The sequence below is a fragment of the Ovis canadensis genome, chromosome 1, assembly GCF_042477335.2.
Source record: "Ovis canadensis isolate MfBH-ARS-UI-01 breed Bighorn chromosome 1, ARS-UI_OviCan_v2, whole genome shotgun sequence".
NCBI lineage: Eukaryota > Metazoa > Chordata > Mammalia > Artiodactyla > Bovidae > Ovis > Ovis canadensis.
The window spans coordinates 70,276,136-70,301,064 of record NC_091245.1 but is presented as its reverse complement, the minus strand read 5'-3'; the positions used below and the strand labels follow the sequence as shown (position 1 = coordinate 70,301,064).

The window sequence follows — 24,929 nt, the reverse complement described above, 5'->3', positions numbered from 1 at the left end:
GCCTAAGAGTAACTAAGCCTGGGTGCCACCACTACTGAGCCTGCACTCCAGAGACTGAGCTCTGCAACAAAAGCCGTAACAATAAGTCTGAGCACCACAACTAGAGTAGCTCCCACTCACTGCAACTACAGAAAGCCCTTGCACAGCAATGAAAATCCAGTGCAACCATAAATAAATAATTTAAAAAAACTGGTGCACGGGGATGATCCAGAGAGATGATATGAGGTGGGAGGTGGGAGGGGGGTTCATGTTTCGGAACTCATGTACACCCGTGGTGGATTCATGTCAATGTATGGCAAAACCAATACAGTAAAGTAAAATAAAGTAAAAATAAAAATTTAATTAAAAAAATCAGTTTCAGATGTATAACATGATTTGATATGTTACAAAAATTATAATCACATAAGCACAGTTAACATCCATTGCCATATAAATGTTTGTAATGAGAGATTTCAAGATCTTTTAGCAACTTTCAAATATGTAATACAGTATTATTGACTATAGTCACCATGCTGTACATTGCATCTCCGTGACTTTATTTTATAACTGGAAGTTTGTACCTTTTGATCCTTTCGCCCATTTCGGCTACCCCTGACACTGCCTCTGGCAACCACTAAAGTCTGTTCTCTGTACTTGAGTTTATTTTTGTTTTTAAAAATAGATTCCATCTATGAGTCTTAAAAAAAAAGAAATTCCACTTGTGACATCATACAGTATTTGTCTTTGACTTATTTCACTTAGCATAATGCTCAAACATTCCATCCATAGTGTCACAAATGGCAAGGTTTTCTTTTTTAAGGCTCAATATTCCACTGTATAAATACACAGTACATCTTCTTTATCCACTCATCCATCACTGGTCACTTAGGTTGTTCCCATATCTTGGCTATTATAATACTACAGTGAACATAGAGGTGCCTGTATCTTTTTGAATTACGTGTTTTCATTTTTGAGGATAAATAGCCAGAAGTAGATTTGCTGGATCATATGGCAATTCTATTTTAAATTTTTTTGAGGAACCTCCATACTGTTCTCATATGGGTCAATTTTTATTCCTACCAACAGTGCACAGAGGCTCCCTTTTCTCCACATTCTTGCCTGCACTTGTCACTTGTCTTTTTGATAACAGCCATTCTAACAGGTCTGAGGTGATATTTTATGATTTTGATTTGCCTTTTCCTGATTAGTGATGCATATTTTTTCAACTGCCTGTTGGCCATCTGTATGCCTTCTTGGTTAAAAAAAAAGTCTCTGTAGACCTTCTGCCCATTTTAAAATGATTTTTTTTTTGCTACTAAGTTGTATGGCTTTATATATTTTGATATTAACCCCTTAGCAGATATATGATTTGCAAATGTTTTCTCCCATTCAGTAGGCTGCCTTTTCATTCTGTTGATGGTTTCCTTTGCTGCACAGAAGCTTTTTAGTTTGATGTAATCCCACTTTTTTTTTTTTCCACTTGTTTTTGATTGGTCAAATCCAGAATATTGTCAAGAGTGATTTAGAGGCTCAGTGCCTATGTTTTCTTCTCAGAGTTTTATGTTTCATGTCTTATGTCCAAGTTTTTAATACATTTTGAGTTAATCTTTGTGCAAGGTGTAAGACTGAAGGAAGGAAAAGGGCATGACAGAGGATGAGATGGTTGGATGGCATCACTGATTCAATGGACAGGAGTCTGAGCAAGCTCCAGGAGTTGGTGATGGACAGAGAGGCCTGGCATTCCTGCAGTCCATGGGGTTGCAAAGAGTTGGACACAACTGAGCAACTGAACTGAACTGAAGGTGTGAGATAGTGGCCCAATTTTCCCAAAACCATTTATTGAAGAGAGTCCTTTCCCCATTGTATATTCTTGGCTCATGTGTTATGCATGCATGTCTGACCATACATGCATGGGTTTATATGTATTCTGTTCCACTGACCTATGTATCTGTTTTTGAGGCAGTACCACACAATTTTGATTAGTACAGCTTTATAATGTAGTTTGAAAGGACATATAGTGTCTCTGGCTTTGTTCTTTTTCAAGATTGATTGGCTATTCATGATCTTTTGTAATTCAACACAGATTTTCAGATTATTAGTTCTATGAAAAAATGCCATTGGAATTTTTATATGGATTGCACTGAACTTGTAGATTGCTTTGATAGTATGGACATCATGTATTATCCCTAATGGCTTTCAGTTCCGTTCAGTCGCTCAGTCGTGTCTGACTCTTTGCGACCCCATCAATCACAGCCCGCCAGGCCTCCCTGTCCAACACCATCTCCTGGAGTTCACTCAAACTCACATCCATCGAGTCTGTGATGCCATCCAGCCATCTCATCCTCTGTCGTCCCCTTCTCCTCCTGCCCCCAATCCCTCCCAGCATCAGAGTCTTTTCCAATGAGTCAACTCTTTGCATGAGGTGGCCAAAGTATTGGAGTTTCAGCTTTAGGCCTTCCAAAGAACACCCAGGGCTGATCTCCTTTAGAATGGACTGGTTGGATTTCCTTGCAGTCCAAGGGACTCTCAGGAATCTTCTCCAACACCACAGTTCAAAAGCATCAATTCTTCAGTGCTCAGCTTTCTTCACAGTCCAACCCTCAACATCCATACATGACCACTGGAAAAACCATAACCTTGACTAGACAGACGGACCTTGGTTGGCAAAGTAATGTCTCTGCTTTTGAAAATGCTATCTAGGTTGGTCATAACTTTTGTTCCAAGGAGTAAGCCTCTTTTAATTTCATGGCTGCAGTCACCATCTGCAGTGATTTTGGAGCCCCCCAAAATAAAGTCTGCCACTGTTTCCACTGTTTGCCCATCTATTTCCCATGAAGTGATGGGACCAGATGCCATGATCTTCGTTTTCTGAATGTTGAGCTTTAAGCCAACTTTTTCACTCTCCTCTTTCACTTTCATCAAGAGGCTTTTTAGTTCCTATTTACTTTCTACCCTAACGGCTTTATTAAGGTGTAATTTACATACATTACATTCAGCTGTTTTAAGTGTACAGCTATTTTTGAAGTTTGTGCAAAAGGGATCAAACCCAGGTCTCTTGCATTGCAGGCAGATTCTTTACCATCTGAGCCAGGGGAGTCCTTCCCACTCCCATGTAACCACTAACGTAGTATCTGTTTTCTTTTGTCATTATAAATAGAATCACACATTATATGGTTTATGTGTCAGAATTCTTTTGCTTAGCATGTTTGAGGTTCATCCATGTAGTAGCATACATCAGTGTTCTATTTTATGAATTTTTTATTTACCATTTACCAGTTGATGGTCATTTGGATTGTTTCTACTTTTTCACTAGTATAAATAATGTTATAAGCATTCACCTATAGTTTCTGTGAACAGTTTTCACTTCACTTAGGATGGAACATTGAATGGAATCTGCTGAATCATATGGTAAACTGCTTAACTTTTTAAGAAACTGTCAAGACCATTTTCCAAAGTGGCTGTGTCATTTTACATTTCTACCAGCAGTGTATTAAGGCTCTAGTTTCTCCATATTGTCACCAACACTATCTTTGTCCTTATCATAGCCATGCTAGTGGCTATGAAGAAGTGCCTGCTTTTGGTTTTAACTTGCATTTCTCTAATGACTAGTGATGCTGAGCATCTTTTCATAAGCTAAGCCACTGGATACCTTCTTTGCTGAACTGTCTATTCAAAATTTTTGCCCACTTAAAAATGCAGTTGTCTTACGTTTGAGTTTTAAGAATATATAATCTGGATATAAGTTGTTTATCAAATATGATTTGGAAATATTTACCCAGTCTGGTTTGTCAGTTTACTTTTTTTCCTATTGGGTTGGCCAAAAAGGGGGTTTACCGTAACATCTTACAAAAAAGCTGAACGAACTTTATGACCAATGCAGTATTATGTAAGTTGTTTCAGGTGTACATTGCTCAGGACCACTTTGTAGAATAGCAAGCTTCTTTAAAAGAATATAGACTAGATTACCAAAAAGCCTTATCTTAAATTCTATTTATTGACCTCATTCTTTTCTGTGTTCTTTAGAATCTAGAGTTCAACTATGAGGCTAAAATGGGACTTGTCTCAATTTTCTAGTCAACTGATAAGACAACTGGTATCATCCTGAAAAATTACAGCTCTATATTTTCTCAAATATTCAAGTTTCAGTTTATTTCAACTTTTATGTTCATATAAATAAAAATACTATGTCTTATACCTAGGATGCAAGGACTTGGTTATCCTTGTTGGGATAATGGTTCTCTATCTGTGGAAGTCACTCTGTCTGGTGATAACTAATAAGTAGCTCTAGCTATACAATTATTGTGGCTAAAATTCCAGAAATGGTGAATGGAAGCTCATCTGTTCGGTCTTCATGGAATATACCTGGGAAGGAAAAATGACACTTGACTAAAACACCTATTCTTACCAGTTTTGGGGAAAACTGTGTTGTCTCTCCAATATACATTCCACTTCCCCCCATTATGTAGCAATAATGGTCTGGGTAATTCATACTGGGCTCGAGGAGTAGACCCTGATCTAGGTCAATAAGAAAATCTCTCTCCTATTCCTTGCTAGAATTACTGGGTTAAGCTCATAGCATTTCATAGCCACGTGGATTAGTTCAGAAGTGCCCTGAATTAGTGTTGAAAGTTGAAGACTCTCACTAGGACAGTGTGATATGCCATAAAGCTGGGAACTACTGAATGATTCTGCCACCTCTAGCAGATTCTAAAATGGCCCCCAGTGACCTCTGCCTTCTGGTATTCATTCCCTTATACAATCCACTCACCTTCAATGTGGCCCGAACCTAGTGATCAGTTTCTAACTAGTCACAGGATACAGAAAAAGTGATGGATGTTACTTCTGAGACTAGCTGCAAAAGGACCGTGGCTTTCATCTTGCGTTGCCTCTCACTTGCTCACTCTCAGGGAAGCTACATGTCAGGCTGTGGGCCACTACAGAGTGGTCCATATGGCAAGGAACTGGAAGAGGTCTCTATAGACAACAAAGAGTGAGAAACTGAGGCCCTAAATTCAGCCCAAGAAGAACTAAATCCTGCCAATAACCACATGAGTGAGCTTATTACAAGGACCTCTTTCTCTACTTGAGCCTTCAGATGACACTGCAGCCCTGTCAGGGAGCTTTAATACAATCTCATGAGAGACTGAGGCAGAGGCCCTAAGCTAAATTGTGCCCAGATTCCTGACTCCCAGAAACAGATTAAAAAAAAGAAGTTTGTTGTTTTAAGCCACTTAATTTTATAATAATTTGTTAAGCAGCAAAAGATACTATCATAAAAAAAGTTAGTTTGAGCTTTTTTTTTTTTTTCTGTTATTTGTAACTGAAAGCACATTAACATATACTAGCTAGGACACGACTGAGCAACTTCACTTTCACTTTTCACTTTCATGCATTGGAGAAGGAAATGGCAACCCACTCCAGTGTTCTTGCCTGGAGAATCCCAGGGACGGGGGAGTCTGGTAGGCTGCCGTCTATGGGGTCGCACAGAGTCAGACACAACTGAAGCGACTTAGCAGCAGCAGCTAGTAGTAATCTAATCTTGAAAAGGCTATAAGACATTGTACACAAATAATTTTGTGAACTTAAGGTTTACAAATATACAAACAAAAAACCCTCCACCTATCCATTCACAACCATCTTCATTTCTCATATGGAAAATTATGTAATAAGGCCTCATTCATTCAGTATCCCTTATAATACTGAGGAAGTCTGGGCAAAGATGTACCTTTAATTACTTACACAAATAAACAATGTAAAAAAACAACAACAACAATGATCACAGGGCAACTATTAAGTCCACTTAAAACATCTACTGTTTAGGGAATTCTCTGTCAGTCCAGTGGTTAGGACTCAGCACTTTCATTGCCAGGGCCTGGATTGGATCCTTAAAAAAATTTTAACACCATTTGTTTATATACAAGCATTAAATATGCTAATTTAAAAGGGTTCTTAATTGATACATATTCATTAAAGCACATCTGCAAGGACATCTGATTAGGCACACTTTGTTCTTAGTCTCTCTGGAAAAGCAACCTTTCAACCAATAGACATAGGATATCATGAATTGAGGGGTATGATTAATTCAATATTCTGTACCTAAAGCTCAATAAAACAAAAAAACGAAATTCAAAACTTACTCTATTCTTAGAAGGGCGTTTGAAGTGCTGCTTCCACCAGCCAAGCTGAATTCACTGCCTAAATAAAAGCCTTTGCTTTAGAGGGTTCTCAGGGGAGCAGAGTTGCACGAAATGGTCTCTAGGTGTAAGTCTGGAGGCAGTAACAGTGCTAAATCCTTATGTTCTATTTTCTAGGAGGTTCAATAAAAGTATAATGGCATTCTTTCTTGTCTGCCAAAATACACCTCTCAAATATCCCTGTCATATATTTAAAGATTTGCTTCATAGAGGTTTTTTTTTTTTTAACAAAAATTCAAATATCAAAATGTAAAATGATATCAATCAGTAGTGTGCCTCTGTGAGGAGACAAGATTCTAAATAGAAGTGAGGGGGAAATTTTGCTTTTTAAAATTATACATGCAGTTCTGTATTGTTTAATTTTGACAAGCTTGTATTGCTTTTATACTTTAAAAAATAGTTGAAAACTTAAAAAAAAAAAAAGAAATGCTCCATAAGGGGATCTCATTCATGGTTTAGAATGAATTTCTTTTAATCATAACATTAACTTAATACCTATCTGAGCACCTGAGAGTATGTGAAATAGAAAGTAAAGGGAAGAAGAGACAGAAAGTTTTGGCTAAAGGGGACATTCATACGGGCAGTTCTTAAAAAGAGTCAAAAATCTGGGATAGTAGAAGAGGGCTATGTATCTGGGAGCAGGGTCAGGAATCAACAAAGCCAGACTTTTAAACTCACCTGCTTATCAGTACATGAGATGACTAAGGTATTGGCTGGGCTGAAGAGGGAAGTAGGGTGAGGATATTCTCAAAGATCATTGCAGTATTTGGTTGAAGTAAACCAATACTTCCTGGGCAAAAACTTATCAGATGGGACATGCAGGGTGGGATGGTCTAGATTTGAGTATGAAGCTGATAGTGGGGAGTTTCCTGGATTATAAGAAACAGAACTAACTGTGGTATCCTATAAGGGAAAAATAACAAAAAAGATGGCGCATGGAGTAACAAGAGTAGACAGGAAATGACTGGGGCAGCTGGGAACTCAGGGATATTGTATTCTACCATAGCAAGCTGAAGACATATGGGGGTCTCTAGTTGGTTTTTAAATTTCCAATATGAAAACAATCTAAACAGGCAACAAACAAAAAAACAAACAAAAAACTAAAGTAAAACAAGTCAACGCACCATTCTGGTTAACAGTTGGTTCTAAATATGATGGTTAAACTTTCAAGGTCTTCATTTTTTAAATGCAATTCTTCAAGCAGGGTGGTCATGAACTGTGTAAACATCACATTTTCCTGAGAAAGCTTCTGAATGCCAAGAGTTGAGGTCAATCTGAAACACCAAAAATATTAAATGCATATCCATGAAACTGGAAGGACTAAGGGGCTCCAGTCTTTAACATGGCAGAAGGGATTTTTCTGAGGATAATGAAATCTCTCTGATTTAGCAAAATCCAGAGAGAGAAGATCTTCTACTAAACCTGAAGAGAAATCTCATGAAAAAACTGAAAGACCAAACATACTGTTACGTAAGGAAAGAAGCTTAAAAGCCTTAATCTGAAACGTTAGTCATCATGTCAGCAAAAGCTACTAAAATTCTGCTTAGAAAAGAACATTAATGAAGTCTTTCCACATGAGGAAAGGAGGCTGTGTAGAGAAGCTTAGAGCTGAGAGTTGCTTTAAAAAACAATTTCTATCAACTGTTTAGGTTGTATCACTTGAAAAACAGACAATAAACAAAAAGATTGCCTTTAGATGAAACCTTATCATTTTTATTTTTTTAAACATTTTTATTTTTGTAATACTGAACAGATGAATTGCATCTTACAAGGTACTTAATACAAAACTTCAGAAGGAAAACAAAGCTTTCTTCTCTAACCATTTCCAGTGACTATCCCTAAAGACTGATTACATATATAATAGTTATAGAAGTAATTTTCATGAATGTGATTAGTAAACATGATTTTTAAAAAGGTGAACAATATCTAACCACAAAGACTGCAAACCATTCCTTTTCATAAATTTTTGTATCTCCAGAGAGCATGAGCATGCTTCACAGAGCCTTTTTCCAAGTACATTCTGGAAACCTTTTTTTCACCCAGTCTACACTTTCCACACAAAGCTCTTACAGATGCTTATTTTACCTTGGCCATTGCCAGTGGGCACATCAAATATAAATAAAATAACTCTGATTTAAATCAATATAGCTCAAGAAATCAGAGCAGAGGAGTTTCACAGTAGTGAGTATGGGAATGAGAAATGTTATTTTCTGAGGCAGATTTCTTCCTTGCTTAGCCATTTCATGCAGAAAGCAGAAACAAAAGGAAAAATTTGTCAGAATTGTCCAAAGATGCCCTAGACTTTGAGTAGATTCTCTATATTTCTGAAGGTATTTTAGCAAGAACTAGATATGAGGTGACTCTGTCCAGTGAAATCCAGAGAGCTACCCAAGAAAACTTCTGATTTCCTTACCCACCTCTCCTCTATTTATTTATAGCTAGTGGATGGAGTACTAGGTTCTCCTATTTCAGAAATGAGCCTTGTCTGCAGGTATTCCCCAAAGGCAGTTCATACTTGGAAATCCTTCTATCCAAGCATTCTAATGCCAAGTTCAAGCTGGGCACTTGGGTGAACTTACAGGCAGTTGTGGCCAGCTTTTCCTGTGGAGAAAGTAGAACCTAGAAGTCAACTCTTTTGGCTTTTCTCATACTTAGCTGATGCCAACATTTAAAGTATCAAGTTGCTGTTTCCCCACAGTAATACCAAAGGTGCTGGGGATGGGATAACATTGGCTAAAAACAAGAAGTGAGGGCAGTCAGATCAGATGTCAGCTCCACAGAAACCTAGCTTTTGTGTGTTTTAAAAATGGTAATGACATATCCAAAACAATGTCTCTGATTTTCAAGGAGACTATATGAAAACATATAGTTTGGTTCATATATGAAAACAAAGTTCCCTCAATTACTTCTCAAAGTGCCATTAATATGTTTTAAAACTTCCTCAAATTAGAAATAAAGGTTGACTACTAGATTTTTCAACCCGTGTACTCATATGAAAGCAGCAAATAATAAGTGTTATAGAGAAAGAGTTTGTAAGAGAATTGTTCTATCAATCACCCTAGTTAGAAAATATTTTGGGAACAGTAACACTTCTCTAACAAACTTATAAGGTTAATATTATTATATAGTTATAGGATATGTTCGTGCATGCATGCTAGGTTGCTTCAGTCGCATCCAACTCATTGCGACCCCATGGACTGTAGCCCACCAGGCTCCTCTGTCCATAGGATTCTCCAGGCAAGAGTACTGGAGTGGGTTGCCATTCCCTTCTCCAAGGATATATTCAAATTTACCTAAAAGTTTTTTTCATAAAGAAAAATCAGGGTTATTGAGAAACTTTTCCAACAATGCAATCTCATTCCTGAGCCCATGCCACATACAGCTAAGCAACCAGGCATTCTTTTCTTAATGAGCTTGGACCTGTTTTGAGACTCCTCAAAAACATGGCTCTGAGCAGCGATCTGTTATGTTTTATCACAAGATGAGTATCAAAGCCCTAGGGTGTATCTATAAAATGGGGCTAATAGTACTTAACTTCCTTAAAAGTTATTATTGCAAAAGGATACTATAAATAGGTTTAAAAAAATCAATTATGATAATGATAACAACATTTAACATGTGCTACCTAGGAGATTTATTTCTTTTTAACTGCACAATGACTCTGAAAAATATATACTGTTCTCATTTTATGAGTAAGGAAATAAAGGCACAAAAAAATGGAAGTACCTTCTCCAAAGTCACAAAGATAGTGTCAGGTCACAGCTTTGAAACCCAGGCAATATATCTCAAAAAGCCCATACTCCTGGCTAATATGCAAGCTTTCATTCTTTGTAGGCTATAGAATACTATATAAATTTAATCTTCACTTGTGCCCTTCACTACTGTGCCCTCAACGGACATGCAGAAGAAACAGAATGTTTTAACAGCTTTAGAGAACTAGAAGGACAACAAAGTAGCTAGCAGCAGAAGGAAATGCTAATGGAGAAATCATACAAGGTCTGGTGTCTGTTAGGAGACAGTAATAGCAGTTTTGGGGTCTGAGGATTTCTGCAGCAAGTCATCAAACAGATAGATAGCAATCCTTAGGCATCTGGAGCCAGGATTTCCTGACTTCTCTTAACACTTGAGCCTTAAGTGTTGTTGCATAATTTTACTCCCGGAAAGTGAGCCAATGAGATTTCCTTTATTTATTCCCTTGTCCTTTTAATCTTTATCTGAAAAGATTCTTCCCTACCCCCAAGTCCCTAACACAGAATATAGTAAGAAATATGTATTACCTTTCTAAAATTTTTGACTTAAATCCTTTTTGGAATAAGCTGAGGTATAAAGAAATAAATACTCTAATAGTGCCTGTGTACCTCTAACCATTAGTTAACCCAGTGGATTACTTTTGGGGAGTCATGTAAAAATTGTTTTTCTTTCCATAGAAACCAGGCTCACACACAAAAAAGAAAAAGAATGGTTTTGACAAGCTATAAAGTCATAATAATATGTCAGGGAAGATGCTGAAGACCAGTAATTTTATTAATTCATTCAAAAGAATTATGATTTGCTTCTATCTCCAAAGTAATTTACATTTAAAGTTGAATAACAGCTATATATAATCTTTGTTTTCTAGATTCCTTGACTTGTCTACTTCAGTATGTTTTATTACTTAATAGCAACTGGCACTCTTCCAGACTGACTGCTTACTGGATATCTGCTGGATTTCCATGTCATCACTGTAGTGAGAGGCCTCTGTGCCTGTTTGCACAGATGAATCTGAGACAAGATCATAACTTTTTATCAGACTTTATGGTTTTGGTCAATGATAAGAGTTGGCTGTTGCCATTGACAAAGATGCTTTTGCCATTGACAAAGCAAGGATTCTTTTTAGGGCACACACCACCTTAGGTACTATTGGCTGAATCGGGTGGGCGGACCTGTCCGACGTAGAGGAGCAGTGCATTGAGCTTGGAGACAGGGTTCTGTGCAGAATCTGCTTTTGTTAGCAGTGACCATGGAAGGCGGCTTCAGCAAGCACAGAGCACTAAGCAAATAGTCTGTGTGTGCTTAGAACCAGGTCTAAGAACAAGTGAACAAAGACTTATCACTGCAACTATTCTTTACATGGTCTCTTCATTGCCACATCTGACAGCCTCTTCTTAGTTCTTTTTCCAGTTGACTGCAGTATTTGATGTCCTCATTCACTTCCTCCTTTCCTAGAATTCTCCTTCTTTGGCTTTTCAGGTACTCTTATCTCAGTTCTGCTCCTACTCCTGAACCTTTATGTTCTCTCTTGCTGGCATTAAAAAAAAAAAAATCAGCCTCAGACAGTAAAGCGTCTGTCTGCCTACAATGTGGGAGACCCGGGTTTGATTCCTGGGTTGGGAAGATCCCCTGGAGAAGGAAATGGCAATCCACTCCAGTATTGCCTGGAAAATCCCACGGACAGAAGAGCCTGGTAGGCTACAGTCCGTGGGGTCGCAGAGAGTCAGACACGACTGAGCGACTTCACTTCAAAAAAACTTCTTCAATAATGACAGGTCTTACCTAAGGTTTCATATTGACCCTCTTCTGCATTAAATCCTATCTCATGGCTCTGACTACCAGTGATTCAAATCTCTTAACTTCTCTCTTGGGATTTTTTTACACTTTGGATATCCAAAAGGTACCTCAAATACATTCTGTTCAAACCTGAAATTCTGACTTCTCATTTTCATCAAAACCTTCTAGTATTAGAAATCTCAGTCATCTTTTAACTCTTAACCCTTAATGTTCTTTGTTCAATCAATTACCAAGTCCTCCTGATTCTCCTCTGATGTGCTTCTTGAATCCATTTCATTTCCCCCATTCTCACTGTCTAATTCAGATGAATCATCTCCTCCTGGGACTACCACCTCAGCCTCTTAAGTGGTCTCCCACTCCATTCCAGTCTCCACACTGCCACCACAATCCTCCCTCATAGATCTGATTAAGTCACTCTCTTTGATAAGTACTTATAGGAGAAACCAAATTTCTTTGGACCTTTTATTTTTCATTTCTATCACATGGATATTCTTATAAATATTTCAAATAATATGAAAACATATAGTTGTGTATTTTTTTCTCATCAAGCAGAAAGGTGGAAAACTGGGATATGTATTCATCCATCTTTGTATTCCCCACAGACTTGTTCCCTCAATAGTAATACACAATTTGGTGAATGATTACAGACCTGAAACTGCTGCTATGCCATACTAGCACTTCTCAGTGAACCTCAAGATGCATGCGTATGTGTGCGTGCTCAGTTGTGAGTGACTCTTTGTGACCCTATGGACTGTAGGTAGGTGCCAGGCTCTTTGTCCATGGGGTTCTCCAGGCAAGAGTACTGGAGTGGATTGCCATTTCCTTCTCCAGGGGATTTTCCGGACCCAGGGATCTAACCAGGGTCTCCTGCAACTCCTGCTTTGGCAGGTGGATTCTTTTACCACTGAGCCACGTGGTCCTGGACAAACAATGGTCTATGGGCCAAATCTGGCCTGCTGCTTGTTACTTTTGTAAATAAAATTGAAAAACAGTCATGCCCATTTACTTATATATTCTATAGCTGCTGCTTTTCTGTTCCAACAGCAGAGCTGAGCAGCTGGGACAGTTGGGCCAGCAAAGATGAAGATATAATCTGGCCCTTCACAGAAAGTTTGCACACTCTTATACTAGAAGATTAATATGCACCAATTTTAATTTAAAGTGAATAACTCAGTCACTAATACAATGCTTTATATACTATAAGTCTGATGATGGGAGCAACTAACATGAGATGAGAAGTCTAAAGCAATCATTTGGCCATAGGATAGTTAAGATTTAGGGAGGTGGGAGGGGGGTCCAGGATTGGGAACTCATGTACACCCGTGGCTGGTTCATGTCAATGTATGGCAAAACCAATACAGTATTGTAAAGCAAAATAAAGTAAAAAAAAAAAAAAAAGTTGAAAAAAAAAAAAAAGATTTGGTCTGGGAAAGATCTGCCCCCTGGATCACTAAAGTATGGAAGATGCTTAACGAAACCAAAAATATCTCATAAAAACCTACCAGCTGGAGAGAGAACTTTCCCTGATTTATTTCACTCCAGCCAAGCTGAGCAAACTTGCCTCAATTACGCCAAGGTTTGGTTTGTCCTCACTTAAGAGCTGGCTGTGGAGAAGGCAATGGCACCCCACTCCAGTACTCTTGCCTGGAAAATCCCATGGGTGGAGGAGCCTGGTAAGCTGCAGTCCATGGGGTTGCTAAGAGTTGGACACGACTTAGTGACTTCTCTTTCACTTTTCACTTTCATGCACTGGAGAAGGAAATGGCAACCCACTCCAGTGTTCTTGCCTGGAGAATCCCAGGGACGGGGGAGCCTGGTGGTCTGCTGTCTATGGGGTCACACAGAGTCGGACACGACCGAAGTGACTTAGCAGCAGCAGGAGCTGGCTGTGTTCTTTCTAGGGGGTGCTCTTTCTCCAGATATCTACATGGTGGACTCCTTCATGTAATTCAGTTTTGTTTAAATGTCACCTTTTCTATCCGAAACCCATCGTCTCTTTTACCTCCTCTACCTGCCTACTTTGTCTTTGCAGCCCTTACTGTTTTCTAGCTCTATTATTTGCTTGCTTGTTTACTGTCTCTCTCTCCTCCAAAAGAAGGTGAATGTCATGAGGGTAGTGACTTGTGTATTTACTGCATTCACTGTGTCCTTCGTGTTGGGGACACTGCTTTTGGTTGATCACTAACTACTTGTTTAGTGAGGAGAAATGGCTTAAGAGGTTACGAATTTATTGTGTTTACTGAAATATTTTTTCTTCAAAATATTTTCCTCCTTTCAGTTTTAGAGGAAGGGAGGGAGGAAACATGTTCTTGACTCCTCCCCCTGACTGCACACAGTAGTATCATCTTCCTGCTAGAATATTTCAGAGTATCTATCAGTGAGGTGAGATGGGCTTCAAATTCATCAGGTGGGCCAAACATTAAATCAAGATCTACCACTTGTCTCTCCACTTCTCCTCCTTACTTCCATTTGTCCTGAAACTCAGTGTTGGCCAAGGGTGAGTAGGAGTGAGAGCCACTGAACAGGCTTGGTTTGTACCTTTAATTCACTCCATTCCTGTAGAGGAAACTGTGGAGCAAGGGGCTGTACCTCAAGTGGTTGCCTGGTACCTTCCTCTGGAGCAAAAGTACTTTAGCTTCACAGGTTAAATATGAAAATGACACTTGGAAGAGCACTTTAGAATTTCTACAGTCCAACTAATATAGGTCATTATTTCTGTGTATTTCTGGTTGGTTATTACTGCTCTTGAATGGGGTGTGTTCTTACTCTTTTTAGGTCAATGAAAGTAACAGAGTGTAGCTGCAAAGCTATACTCCCTTTCAGTCTCCTCCCATTAAGTTAAAAAATCTAAGAAAACAGACTCAAGATAATTTCTTAATGTAGTGATTTGGACCCTTTACACAAGATCATGTTGCAATGGTTAATATGCTTTAAATGCTGGACATTGTTTCTTATATATAATGTAAGTGGCCCTTGCAGAATATGGAGGTGGTGGGGGGTGTGTGCGGGAGGGAGAGGCAGCACTTAAAGGTTATTCCTTCATATGCTTGAAAATGGTTCTCAATTAATTCCAAGTCTTTTCATCATTTCCTAGTAGATGCCATCTAACTGCTCCTTATTCAGACTGGTGTTCTTCCCTATATCCCTAATTCTAGCTTCTCATTTTAATAAAATGCAATGCCCCAGAATATACTGTTCAAATTCATTACTTCATAACAAAAATACATTTTCAGAGAAAGATATCATGATGTAAAATCTTTCACATCTAAGTTATCTTTGAAGTAAAACCTCAGAATCTTACAAATCCTCTCCCTTTTTTGTTAAATTGAATCCCCAGGCTTTTAATACTTCAAAGGATTAGCATATACATCTGTATATATTATATTTAATATATTATATAAAATTCAAAGGGACTCAAACCTCTGTTCCAGTCCAACAACTTCTAATAGTGAATATCAAAGGAAACAATAACTAGGCCCAAATAACTATTCTACTTAAATAAAATAGTAATATCGCATAGTTGGTATTTAACAGTGTGCTTTATGCAGGAAATACCTTTAAAATAATCAATAGAAAATGTGACTGGCAATGAGTAAAAACAGAAGATTTTTATGTTTCCATTTATTTCCTTTGTGTACTTTTAAAGATAAATAAAAACCTCTACACGTGACATGAAAAGGATAGTTCACCACAAATAGTCTTCATGTTGGAGAATATAATGACAAAAATGACATAATCTGCAAATGTATAAATCACAAACAAGCCAGGAAACTTCTCATGAGAACTCCACTGATTCAAATCTCTATTCTGAAAAGAAAGGCAGCCTTCTATAACTAGTTCTTTACCATATGGTCAATGGCATGACAACAAAAGCAAAAAAAAAGCGAAGTGTCAAACTGCATCTTATTGATAAGACCTTTATTTAGCTGACTGCTCCACATATGCTACACATCAAAAGGAGAGTCTGAAGTCAGGTTAGGACAGGTACCCTCTATTTGTTATTACTGAGCTATCAAACAACATCTGGTTAACAGGAATTATTATACACAGAATTGGGAAGAGTTTCAAAGTTTGATAACTGAAACAGGAGATTTTTAATTAAAAGTGGCCTTTTTATAAATCCTCATATCCAAGGATTTAGAGCTATACAAACTCTTGATTAAGCCTCAGAAGAAAGTTATCTATGACTGTGAGTCACTGGTTTGTTTTGTATCAACAGAGAAAGCTATATGAAGAATTAAAGTTGTAGTTTACTGAACAAGTGGAGGTAAACAATTGATGGGACTCAAGGTTATCCATCTCCTGTAGTGCATTAAAAACCAGTAATTAACTTGGAATTTTAAATGGCCTTCCCAGTGTGGCTGTATTGCTTCGCTTACTGCACATTCCCACTGGGGAGCATACGATGCAGCTCTTGCAATACCAGAAATCGCAGCATGGTCTGATTGATCCTTTCCTGAATAATCTGGGTGATACGTGTGAAGATCACATCAGGCATTTATCTTAAATGAAAGAGCACAGACATCCCTTAACCTGACCATCAACACTAAGAAACAGTAACTCTTAAAGAGTTTCCTAAACTTGCAGAATCAAGCTGGTAGGCTGTTGTAAAATGACACTGAACAACACTCTTCATATTCAGTATAATCTTAAGTGAAAAAAACACTGTGAGAATGTCTGTGTGAATAAATGTCACCATAAAGCGTGCTTCTCTATGGTTTGGGGTTGGAGGAAGGGACAGGAAGTGAAAAGCCACTTTTCTGTATTATCAGATTTGAGAAATTACTAGGTTCATACAGAGTTCTGTTGCAGTAGGGAAACCTGTTCTGCTGATTACCACACATAAAGGTGATGAATATGCAGAGACTGCCAAAAGATAATGCTGGGATTAAAAGAAAATTTCTGACACTCTGATCTCATCCTTCACAAGTTAGGGCTGGGAAGGAGAAGGCAAGAGGGATATTTCTGTTAAAAGGAAGTACCTTCAATATTTACATGGACAAGCACTATGCCTGTTACTTTACCAATGCAAACAGAATAGATATTACAGTACCTGACATTTCAGGGGCTTAGAATCAAACAAAACCAAACGTCTTTTGGGACAGATGAGGCATCTTTATTAATACTGGCCTGAGTAAGTGAGAAATCTAAACCATGAGGTCTAACTGCACAGTCTTCTTTGATGAGGCTATACCACTTAGTTTCTTCACATGTGACCTATCCAGCTAGTTTCCTTTTGACAGCTGAGGTGGGCAGGGTACAGGATTCATCCAGGGTCACGCTGGTTAAGAACAGTGCTAACAATGGACACCTTTTATCAGAGAGGTGTCTTGCTGGATACTCCTTCCTGCACTGCAGCAACAGTTCTCACTTTACCCTTACTATGTCTGCTTTAAGAAAATGAGTTGGGATTTTCCCTCCTTCTCTACAAATGATAAAGGATGACCTCTGTCTGTGAAAATATACACTCAAAACTGAAACAAAGGAGAGCTGTGACCAGTTAGAAACCCAATGGGTCAAAATGTCATCTATTTTCAGAAATTTGAGGGCTCACACAAACCCAAGGCATTTTACAAAACATCTCTCTCAGATATTAAAAACATTTTTTTTAGTATAAACTTTCAAAAAGGATATCATCTGTATGTTCAGGGCTCATATTTAACATAACTCTTTTTCTACCTTGAGTGTTTCTTACTGGGGAGAAGGTAGATGATTATTCAACTCTGTCACTGATTTCTCTAAAAACATTTGTCTAATCTGTGACCCTTAGCCTCCTCCTTGAAGTAACACAATGGCCCCAGGGGCATAGGGAAAGAACAACAAAAAAAGTCAGCCTATGGAAGAGCTTTTCTTTTTCCATAAAATAACATGGACTGGGCCATGTGCAGAGGTAACTCCTTCATGGCAGTTCCCTAAGCTGCCCTGGATGTTGTTTTTAAGTAGCTGCTCTGGATGTTGTTTTTAAGTAAACTATGTCTTAAAAACAACATCCAGAGCTTCCCTGGTGGCTCAGAGGGTAAAGCATCTGCCTGCAATGTGGGAGACCTGGGTTCAATCCCTGGGTGGGAAAGATCCCCTGCAGAAGGAAATGGCAACCCACTCCAGTATTCTTGCCTGGAAAACCCCATGGACAGAGAAGCCTGGTGGGCTACAGTCCATGGAGTCGTGAAGGGTTGGACACGACTGGGCAACTTTACTTTCTTTCACTTTCAAACATGGTTTTAGTCTTGTTTTGACAAGGAAACAAATGACAAGCAGTCAGAGCTCAGTTTAAAATTCAGATACTTTAAAATGGGTGGCTTTCTAAATTAGAGCAGGTGAATTAGTTTCCCTTGAAGAATGCCAGTTTTTTCCCCAGCTATTCCTTCTGTGGCAGGATCTCAGCCACTGAGTCAAACATAAGCAGCTACAGTGATTTCCAAGTTTAAAAAGAAACTTTTCTTTATGAAACTAACTTGTTGATCTTCCACCTTTCTGTGAAGTTACACCAAGTGTTAACTCCAAAGTGAGGCTCAAATGACTTTCTTAAGGTCATGTAGTTAGTAAGAGATGAGCAAATAAGCCCCAAAAGTACTCCCACAGGTCTACACTTCTAACCACCATACCACACAAGCTCACATGTCTGATTCATTTTAAGAACTGAGTAGACTTTATGATTTCAAAGGCCCACTTGTCTATGCTCTTCAAATAATTTTTGAAATCTGTCATTACAAAATAAAACACGCTAATGAAAACAGACAATTCTATTGTTTCTAATTAATTCATCCTTTTGCCAAAAAGCACCTTCCAACATCATTAACTATTAAAGACTTTAGAAGAAACCTAGGAAATGCCTCTAAGCAACTAAATCCTGGCAGATACAGCTGAATTAACTGCTTTAGCATATCTTTATCTAGCACACTAATAACTGCACTAGGACAGTGGTTGTCAATTTTGTCTGTACAAATTACAATCACTTGGGGAACTTAAAAATATATGTCCAGGCTCCATCCTAGACCATTCAATTAAAATCTTTGAATCAGATATTATACATTATATACACACACACAGAGGGATTCCCTGGTGGCTCAGATGGTAAAGAGTCTGCCTGCAATGTGGGAGACCTGGGTTTGATCCCTGGGTTGGGATGATCCATTGGAGAAGGAAATGGCAACCCACTCCAGTATTCTTGCCTGGAGAATCCCATGGATGAAGGAGCCTGGCAGGCTACAGTCCATGGGGTGGCAAACAGCTGGACACCACTGAGCGACTTCTTTCTTTCTATACATATAATATGTGTGTGTGTGTGTGTGTATATATATACAAAGTAATTTTTATTTTATTTTTTTGGCTACACCATGAGGCTTGCAGGATATTAGTTCCCCAAGCAGGGATTAAACCTACATCCACAGTAGTGAAAGTGTGGGGGTCCTAGCCACTTTACCATCAGGGAATTCCCAAGTATTAGTAATTTTTAAACACTTTCTATGTGATTCTAATGGACAACCAGTGTTTAGAACCAAGCACAAGCTGGAATCAAGATTGCCGGCAGAAATATCAATAACCTCAGATATGCAGATGACACCACCCTTATGGCAGAAAGTGAAGAGGAACTAAAAAGCCTCTTGATGAAAGTGAAAGAGGAGAGTGAAAAACTTGGCTTAAAGCTCAACATTCAGAAAACGAAGATCATGGCATCTGGTCCCATCACTTCATGGGAAATAGATGGGGAAACAGTGGCAGATTTTATTTTTGGGGGCTCCAAAATCACTGCAGATGGTGACTGCAGCCATGAAGTTAAAAGACTCTTACTCCTTGGAAGGCAAGTTATGACCAACCTAGATTGCATATTCAAAAGCAGAGATATTACTTTGCCACAAAGGTCTGTCTAGTCAAGGCTATGGTTTTTGCAGTGGTCATGTATGGATGTGAGAGTTGGACCGTGAAGAAAGCTGAGTGCTGAAGAATTGATGCTTTTGAACTGTGGTGTTGGAGAAGACTCTTGAGAGTCCCTTGGACTGCAAGGAGATCCAACCAGTCCATCCTATAGGAGATCAGTCCTGGGTGTTCTTTGGAAAGGACTGATGCTCAAGTCAAAACTTCAATACTTTGGCCACCTCATGCGAAGAGCTGACTCATTGGAAAAGACTCTGATGCTGGGAGGGATTGGGGGCAGCAGGAGAAGGGGATGACAGAGGATGAGATGGCTGGATGGCATCACTGACTCGACGGACATGAGTTTGAATGAACTCCAGGAGTTGGTGATGGACAGGGAGGCCTGGTGTGCTGCGATTCATGGGGTCACTGAGAGTCGGACACGACTGAGAGTCGGACACGACTGAGTGACTGAACTGAACTAAGCAGTTCTGATCATTTGTTATACTTGTTATCTACACTGCTGGAAGAAAATGAATAGCAAAGAAAATGAGATCTTTATACAGATCTCTACCAAAGCAGAAGATAATACAGTCCAAAAGAAGGGTCTCACCTATAGGAATTTGAAAAAGGAAGATATTATTTGTACCTCTGGGGGGTTAAGAAAGACTTCTAAGGAGGTAGTGACATTAGAAGTGGGTCTTGAAGGCTAGGAGAGGCAAACATGAAAAGGAAAGGCATTTTCAGCACAAGCCACAATGATACAAGCTAACAGAGAACACAAGGACACAAAAGAGAAATAAGCTGGGTAAGCAGGTTGGGGCTATATTAGGAAGGCTTTGAATCTCAAGCAAAATCACATGATAGGAAACGGGGGTGTCACTAGGTTTCTGAACAAAGGCCTGTCCTGATCAGAATTAAGCTTTAGTGAGATTATTTCTGTAGCTAGAGAAAGGATGGGCTAGTTTGAGGGAAGAGACATTTGGCCAGAGACCTGTTTAAGAAGGTTATGACTGCAGCAGTCTAGGCAAGTAATGAAAATCTGATGTGGGTTGGTAGCAATGGGAAGGGAGAAAAACAAAGGAAGGATTCTGCAATTGATTAGATATGGGAGATAAGGGCAAGAGAAGCACCAAAGCCAATTTCAGACTTCAATTCTGGGTAATTAGGAAGAGATCACCTAAATCTCAGATTTGAGAGAGTGAATTGCTTTGAAAGTGAAAGTGAAGTCGCTCAGTCGTGTCTGACTCTTTGTGACCCCATGGAGCCTACCAGGCTCCTCCGTCTGTGGGATTCTCCAGGCAAGAGTACTGGAGTGGGTTGCCATTTCCTTCTCCAGGAGATCTTCCCAACCCAGGGATCGAACCCAGGCCTCCTGCATTACAGCCAGATGCTTTACCATCTGAGCCATCCAAATGGAGATCTCCCTTCCCACAAATAAAATTTTGGTTTGCAACCTAGGAGAGATATCAGAACTGAAGATACAACTTTCAGAAGAAATATTTCTTTAGGACAACCAATTTTATTCCTAAGATGTCTCCTTTACCGGTTACCAATTATAACTGTCCTGATTTCTTGAACTAACCTTTCACCAGCACACTTCAGAATCTCTTGCATCCTTGTCTTAACTTTCCTATTCATCAAAAGTACAACCTGAGATCAGTGCTACATACTTGCTTTGTCCACACCTACAACAGGATGGCTGAAAAGTACTGGAGGATAGGAGTGTGGGAGGAAGGGAACTTCAAAAATTGATACCACTACAAATCCATTATCTCTGGCCTCCTCTGGGTTACTTGTCAGTTTTCTCTGGCACTTGGTTAGGTCCTTTTCTGGATACTCTCAATGACTGTAACCACTTTCTTTCACACCCGACTCAACCATCATCTCTTTAGTTTTAGAACCCAACATCATATTCATTAGAAACATCAACTTCATTGGAAAATAAAATTTTAGTCATGATTTTAAAATCTCCCTTCTACTTACAAACTTACCTATAGCCACACTCCTTGTTTAGTCACTAAGTCCTGTCCAACTCTTTTGTGAGCCCATGGACTGCAGGCTCCTCTGTCCATGGGATTTATTCTTATTTTCTTCCAGCCTCAGAAGATAATGTATTTCTCTATTTGACCATGATCTCACTTCTTTGATTATGGGCTTCCCAGGCAGCACTAGTGGTATAAAGAACCCACCTGCCAATGCAGGAGACATGAGAGACAGGGGCTTGTTTCCTGGGCCAGGAAGATCCCCTGGAGGAGGGCATGGCAATCCACTTCAGTATTCCTGCCTGGAGAATCCCATGGACACAGGAGCCTGGTGGACTACAGTCCACAGGGTTGCAAAGATTTGGACACAACTGAAGTGACTTAGTGCACACTATTATATAAGCTTCCCTGGTGGCTCAGACGGTAAAGAATCTGCCTGCAATGCAGAAGACCTAGGTTCGATCCCTGGGTCGGGAAGATCCCCTGGAGATGGGAATGGCTACCACTCCAGTATTCTTGTCTGGAGAATTCCATGGACAGAGGAGCCTGGTGGGCTACAGTTCATGGCGTCACAAAGAGTCAGACATGACTGAGCAACCAACACTTTCACTTCTTTGTGTCTCTTCTGGGACCCCGTTCCACCATTATGTCTACCCCCCAACTCTGCCCTCAGCTTCAGACTCTTGTTAAAATTCTTCTCTGTACCCTACAAACATACTTCAGTATTTTACCCAAAACAGACTGTAACCGTTCAATTTCTTTCCTACTCTTATCATCAGTTTTCTCAAACAGAAATCTATATTTGCTAACTCCACTTCCTCTTGTTAACCTGTGATACTGAGTTTCATAAAATTCTTCAAAATTACTCAAAGATTTTTACTTTTCAAATGTGTATTTTCTTTCCCTTTGGGGAAAGAATACATAACTTTATTTCTACTTTCAATGTGTTAATGTATCTCTCAATCAATAATATGAGCTGTAGAGGGTTAGTGGCATTTAGTTTTAGGCAGTTTGAGGAATTTTGGAGCATGTGAAAAGTTGTGTGAGTTAGTGTTTTGGATGAACAACATACTTCTCTGCACTGAAACCACAGGAATATGTGGCAGCTACTTTATTCTTATGAAACATTTTTGCAGTGTAGCTGATTTGTCATGCATTGCAATGGAAAAACCACACGTGACAAACAGCATTGTAACGTGGAGAACTGAACGACTCATTAGAAAGAAAATCAGTAAATAAAACTGTACAATTCAGTTACTATAACATGATTTCACCTCCACGGAAATTATGGGTGTTCAAGCACTTTGTTGGCAGTTTCCTGAGTACTTTTGCTCCAATGTAATTTTCAGTATTAAGCTTTATGTATTTTGATATGTCTTGTCTTTTAAGGCAGAGTATACCCTAAGCTTAAAAAACAGACATTACTTTGCCAACAAAGGTCTGTTTAGTCAAAGCTATGGTTTTTCCAGTAGTCATGTATGGATGTGAGAGTTGGACCATAAAGAAAGCTGAGCGCCAAAGTTGATGCTTTTGAACTGTGGTGTTCAAGAAGACTCTTGAGAGTCTCTTGGACTGCAAGGAGATCAAACCAGTCAATCCTAAAGGAAATCAGTACTGAGTCATTGGAGGGACTGATGCTGAAGCTGAAGCTCCAATACTCTGGCTACCCGATGTGAAGAACTGATTCTCTGGAAAAGACTGAAGGCAGCAGGAGAAGGGGACGACAGAGGATGAGATGGCTGGATGGCATTACTGACTTGATGGCCAAGAGTTTGAACAAGCTCCAGGAGTTGGTGATGGACAGGGAAGCCTGGCATGTCCACAGGGTCACCAAGAGTCAGACACAACTGAGTGACTGAACTGAACGGATAACCCGAGCTGTACCAGCATGACAAAGAGAAACTCATACTGCTCACAGAAAATGGGACTACACAAGTATCAACAGTGAGAACTAGAAAATAGTAATCTGCCTTTTACCCTTTGGCCTTTATAATCTGTTCTAAAACTTTGCAAAAATACCAATATTTAAACTAGGAATAAATCAGAAGCATTTTAATTTTGCCTGCAAGAATCATATGACTTTACTGTTATTGTTAACTAGAACTATCAGAATGAGAAAAGTCAGAGGCAGGAAGAATATTAAAAAGGTGTTAAGTCTCTATAATACACAACCTAAACGGAAGTGTTTAAAGACAACAGAGAAAAGAACACTTCAGGAAATTAGGTTTCTTGAATTTAAGAAGCACTGAAAACACCTGGGAATGAAATTTTTTCCCCTTATAATTTTCATGCAAGTTTGTAAGACTAGTTAATAAAAATATATTCAGTAGGACTAGTTAAAGAGTCTGCCTCTAGAGTGAATTTTTCCATTAAGATCCATTAATATTTGATAAATGCTTCCAATTCAACGAACAAATACCAACATGTAAAACATTTGAAGAATTCTCCAGAAATGTGTCTGTGATGCATCAGATAAATAAAAGATTTAGTGCTGTATCTACATACTTGGTGACTGACTGCCCTATAAGCGATTCTTCTATTTATCAGTCCATATGAGAACATGAAACACCAAGTCCATCCAAATCAGAGAAAAGCAATATTCGAAGTATAAAGTATTTAAATCAAAGACATTAAAAATTAAAATGCTTACTAATTTTATAACTGTATGAGTTAAAAGATAATCTCCCAGTCAGATGTCTAGTTTTGTTTTTCATTAATTTTTGAAAGGTTTTATAAATATCTATTTGCAAAAAAGCTATGCTAGGTTTGGTTAAAAGGAGTAACTGTTTTTAGGCTATTTACATCCTTATCAGACAATATTCATCCTGGAAAATATGAATCGTTACCAAGACAAAGGTTACAGTCCTTCTTTTAACTCATGATAGTAAGCAACTATTTTCATTTTTTTCCTGTGCAATTTTACCAGTGCTACCAATTCTGTTTTGAAGTTCATAATATCAACAATAATTTAATCAAGTTTTCCCTGTCTGTTCATTCATTTGATTTATTCCACAAATACTCAGTATTTACTAAGTGCTGGACTGAGTGTTTGGCTCTAGGGAGACAAAAGTAATCCAGATAATGTGCTTGGTTGCGTGGAGATTTGGAGAAGGAAATGGCAACCCACTCCAGTGTTCTTGCCTGGAGAATCCCAGGGACAGGGAGCCTGGTGAGCTGCTGTCTATGGGGTCGCACAGAGTCGGACATGACTGAAGCGACTTAGCAGCAGCAGCAGCATGAAGATTGTTTTGGTAAGAAAACAGTTTCAAATCTGCCTCACTTACTGTAGTCATCTTTACTGGTTTAGTGTTGTTTATACATTGTCCAAACACAATTTTTGGATGACTGGAAAGTCTCTTATTCTTATGTA

At 38.9% G+C, this 24,929-nt stretch overlaps 1 protein-coding gene across 9 annotated transcripts in view; it reads right to left on the bottom strand.

Annotated features, from left to right (window-relative positions):
• The window catches only part of RPAP2 (RNA polymerase II associated protein 2), a 113,558-nt gene that overhangs the window by 22,474 nt on the left and 66,155 nt on the right, over positions 1-24,929 (bottom strand). For 4 of the 9 annotated variants that reach the window (XR_011258440.1, XR_011258443.1, XR_011258452.1 and 1 more), the window contains one exon: positions 7,298-7,447. Coding sequence is in view for 4 of the 9 variants with exons in the window: in XM_069597829.1 (XP_069453930.1) it covers positions 7,306-7,447 (142 nt within the window). In the remaining 5 variants the exon portion in view is untranslated. Of the gene's footprint in view, positions 1-3,954; positions 4,342-4,747; positions 4,954-5,687; positions 5,864-7,297; positions 7,448-24,929 lie in introns of those variants that run through there. The other 5 variants (XR_011258450.1, XM_069597838.1, XR_011258442.1 and 2 more) reach the window with 4 other exon arrangements.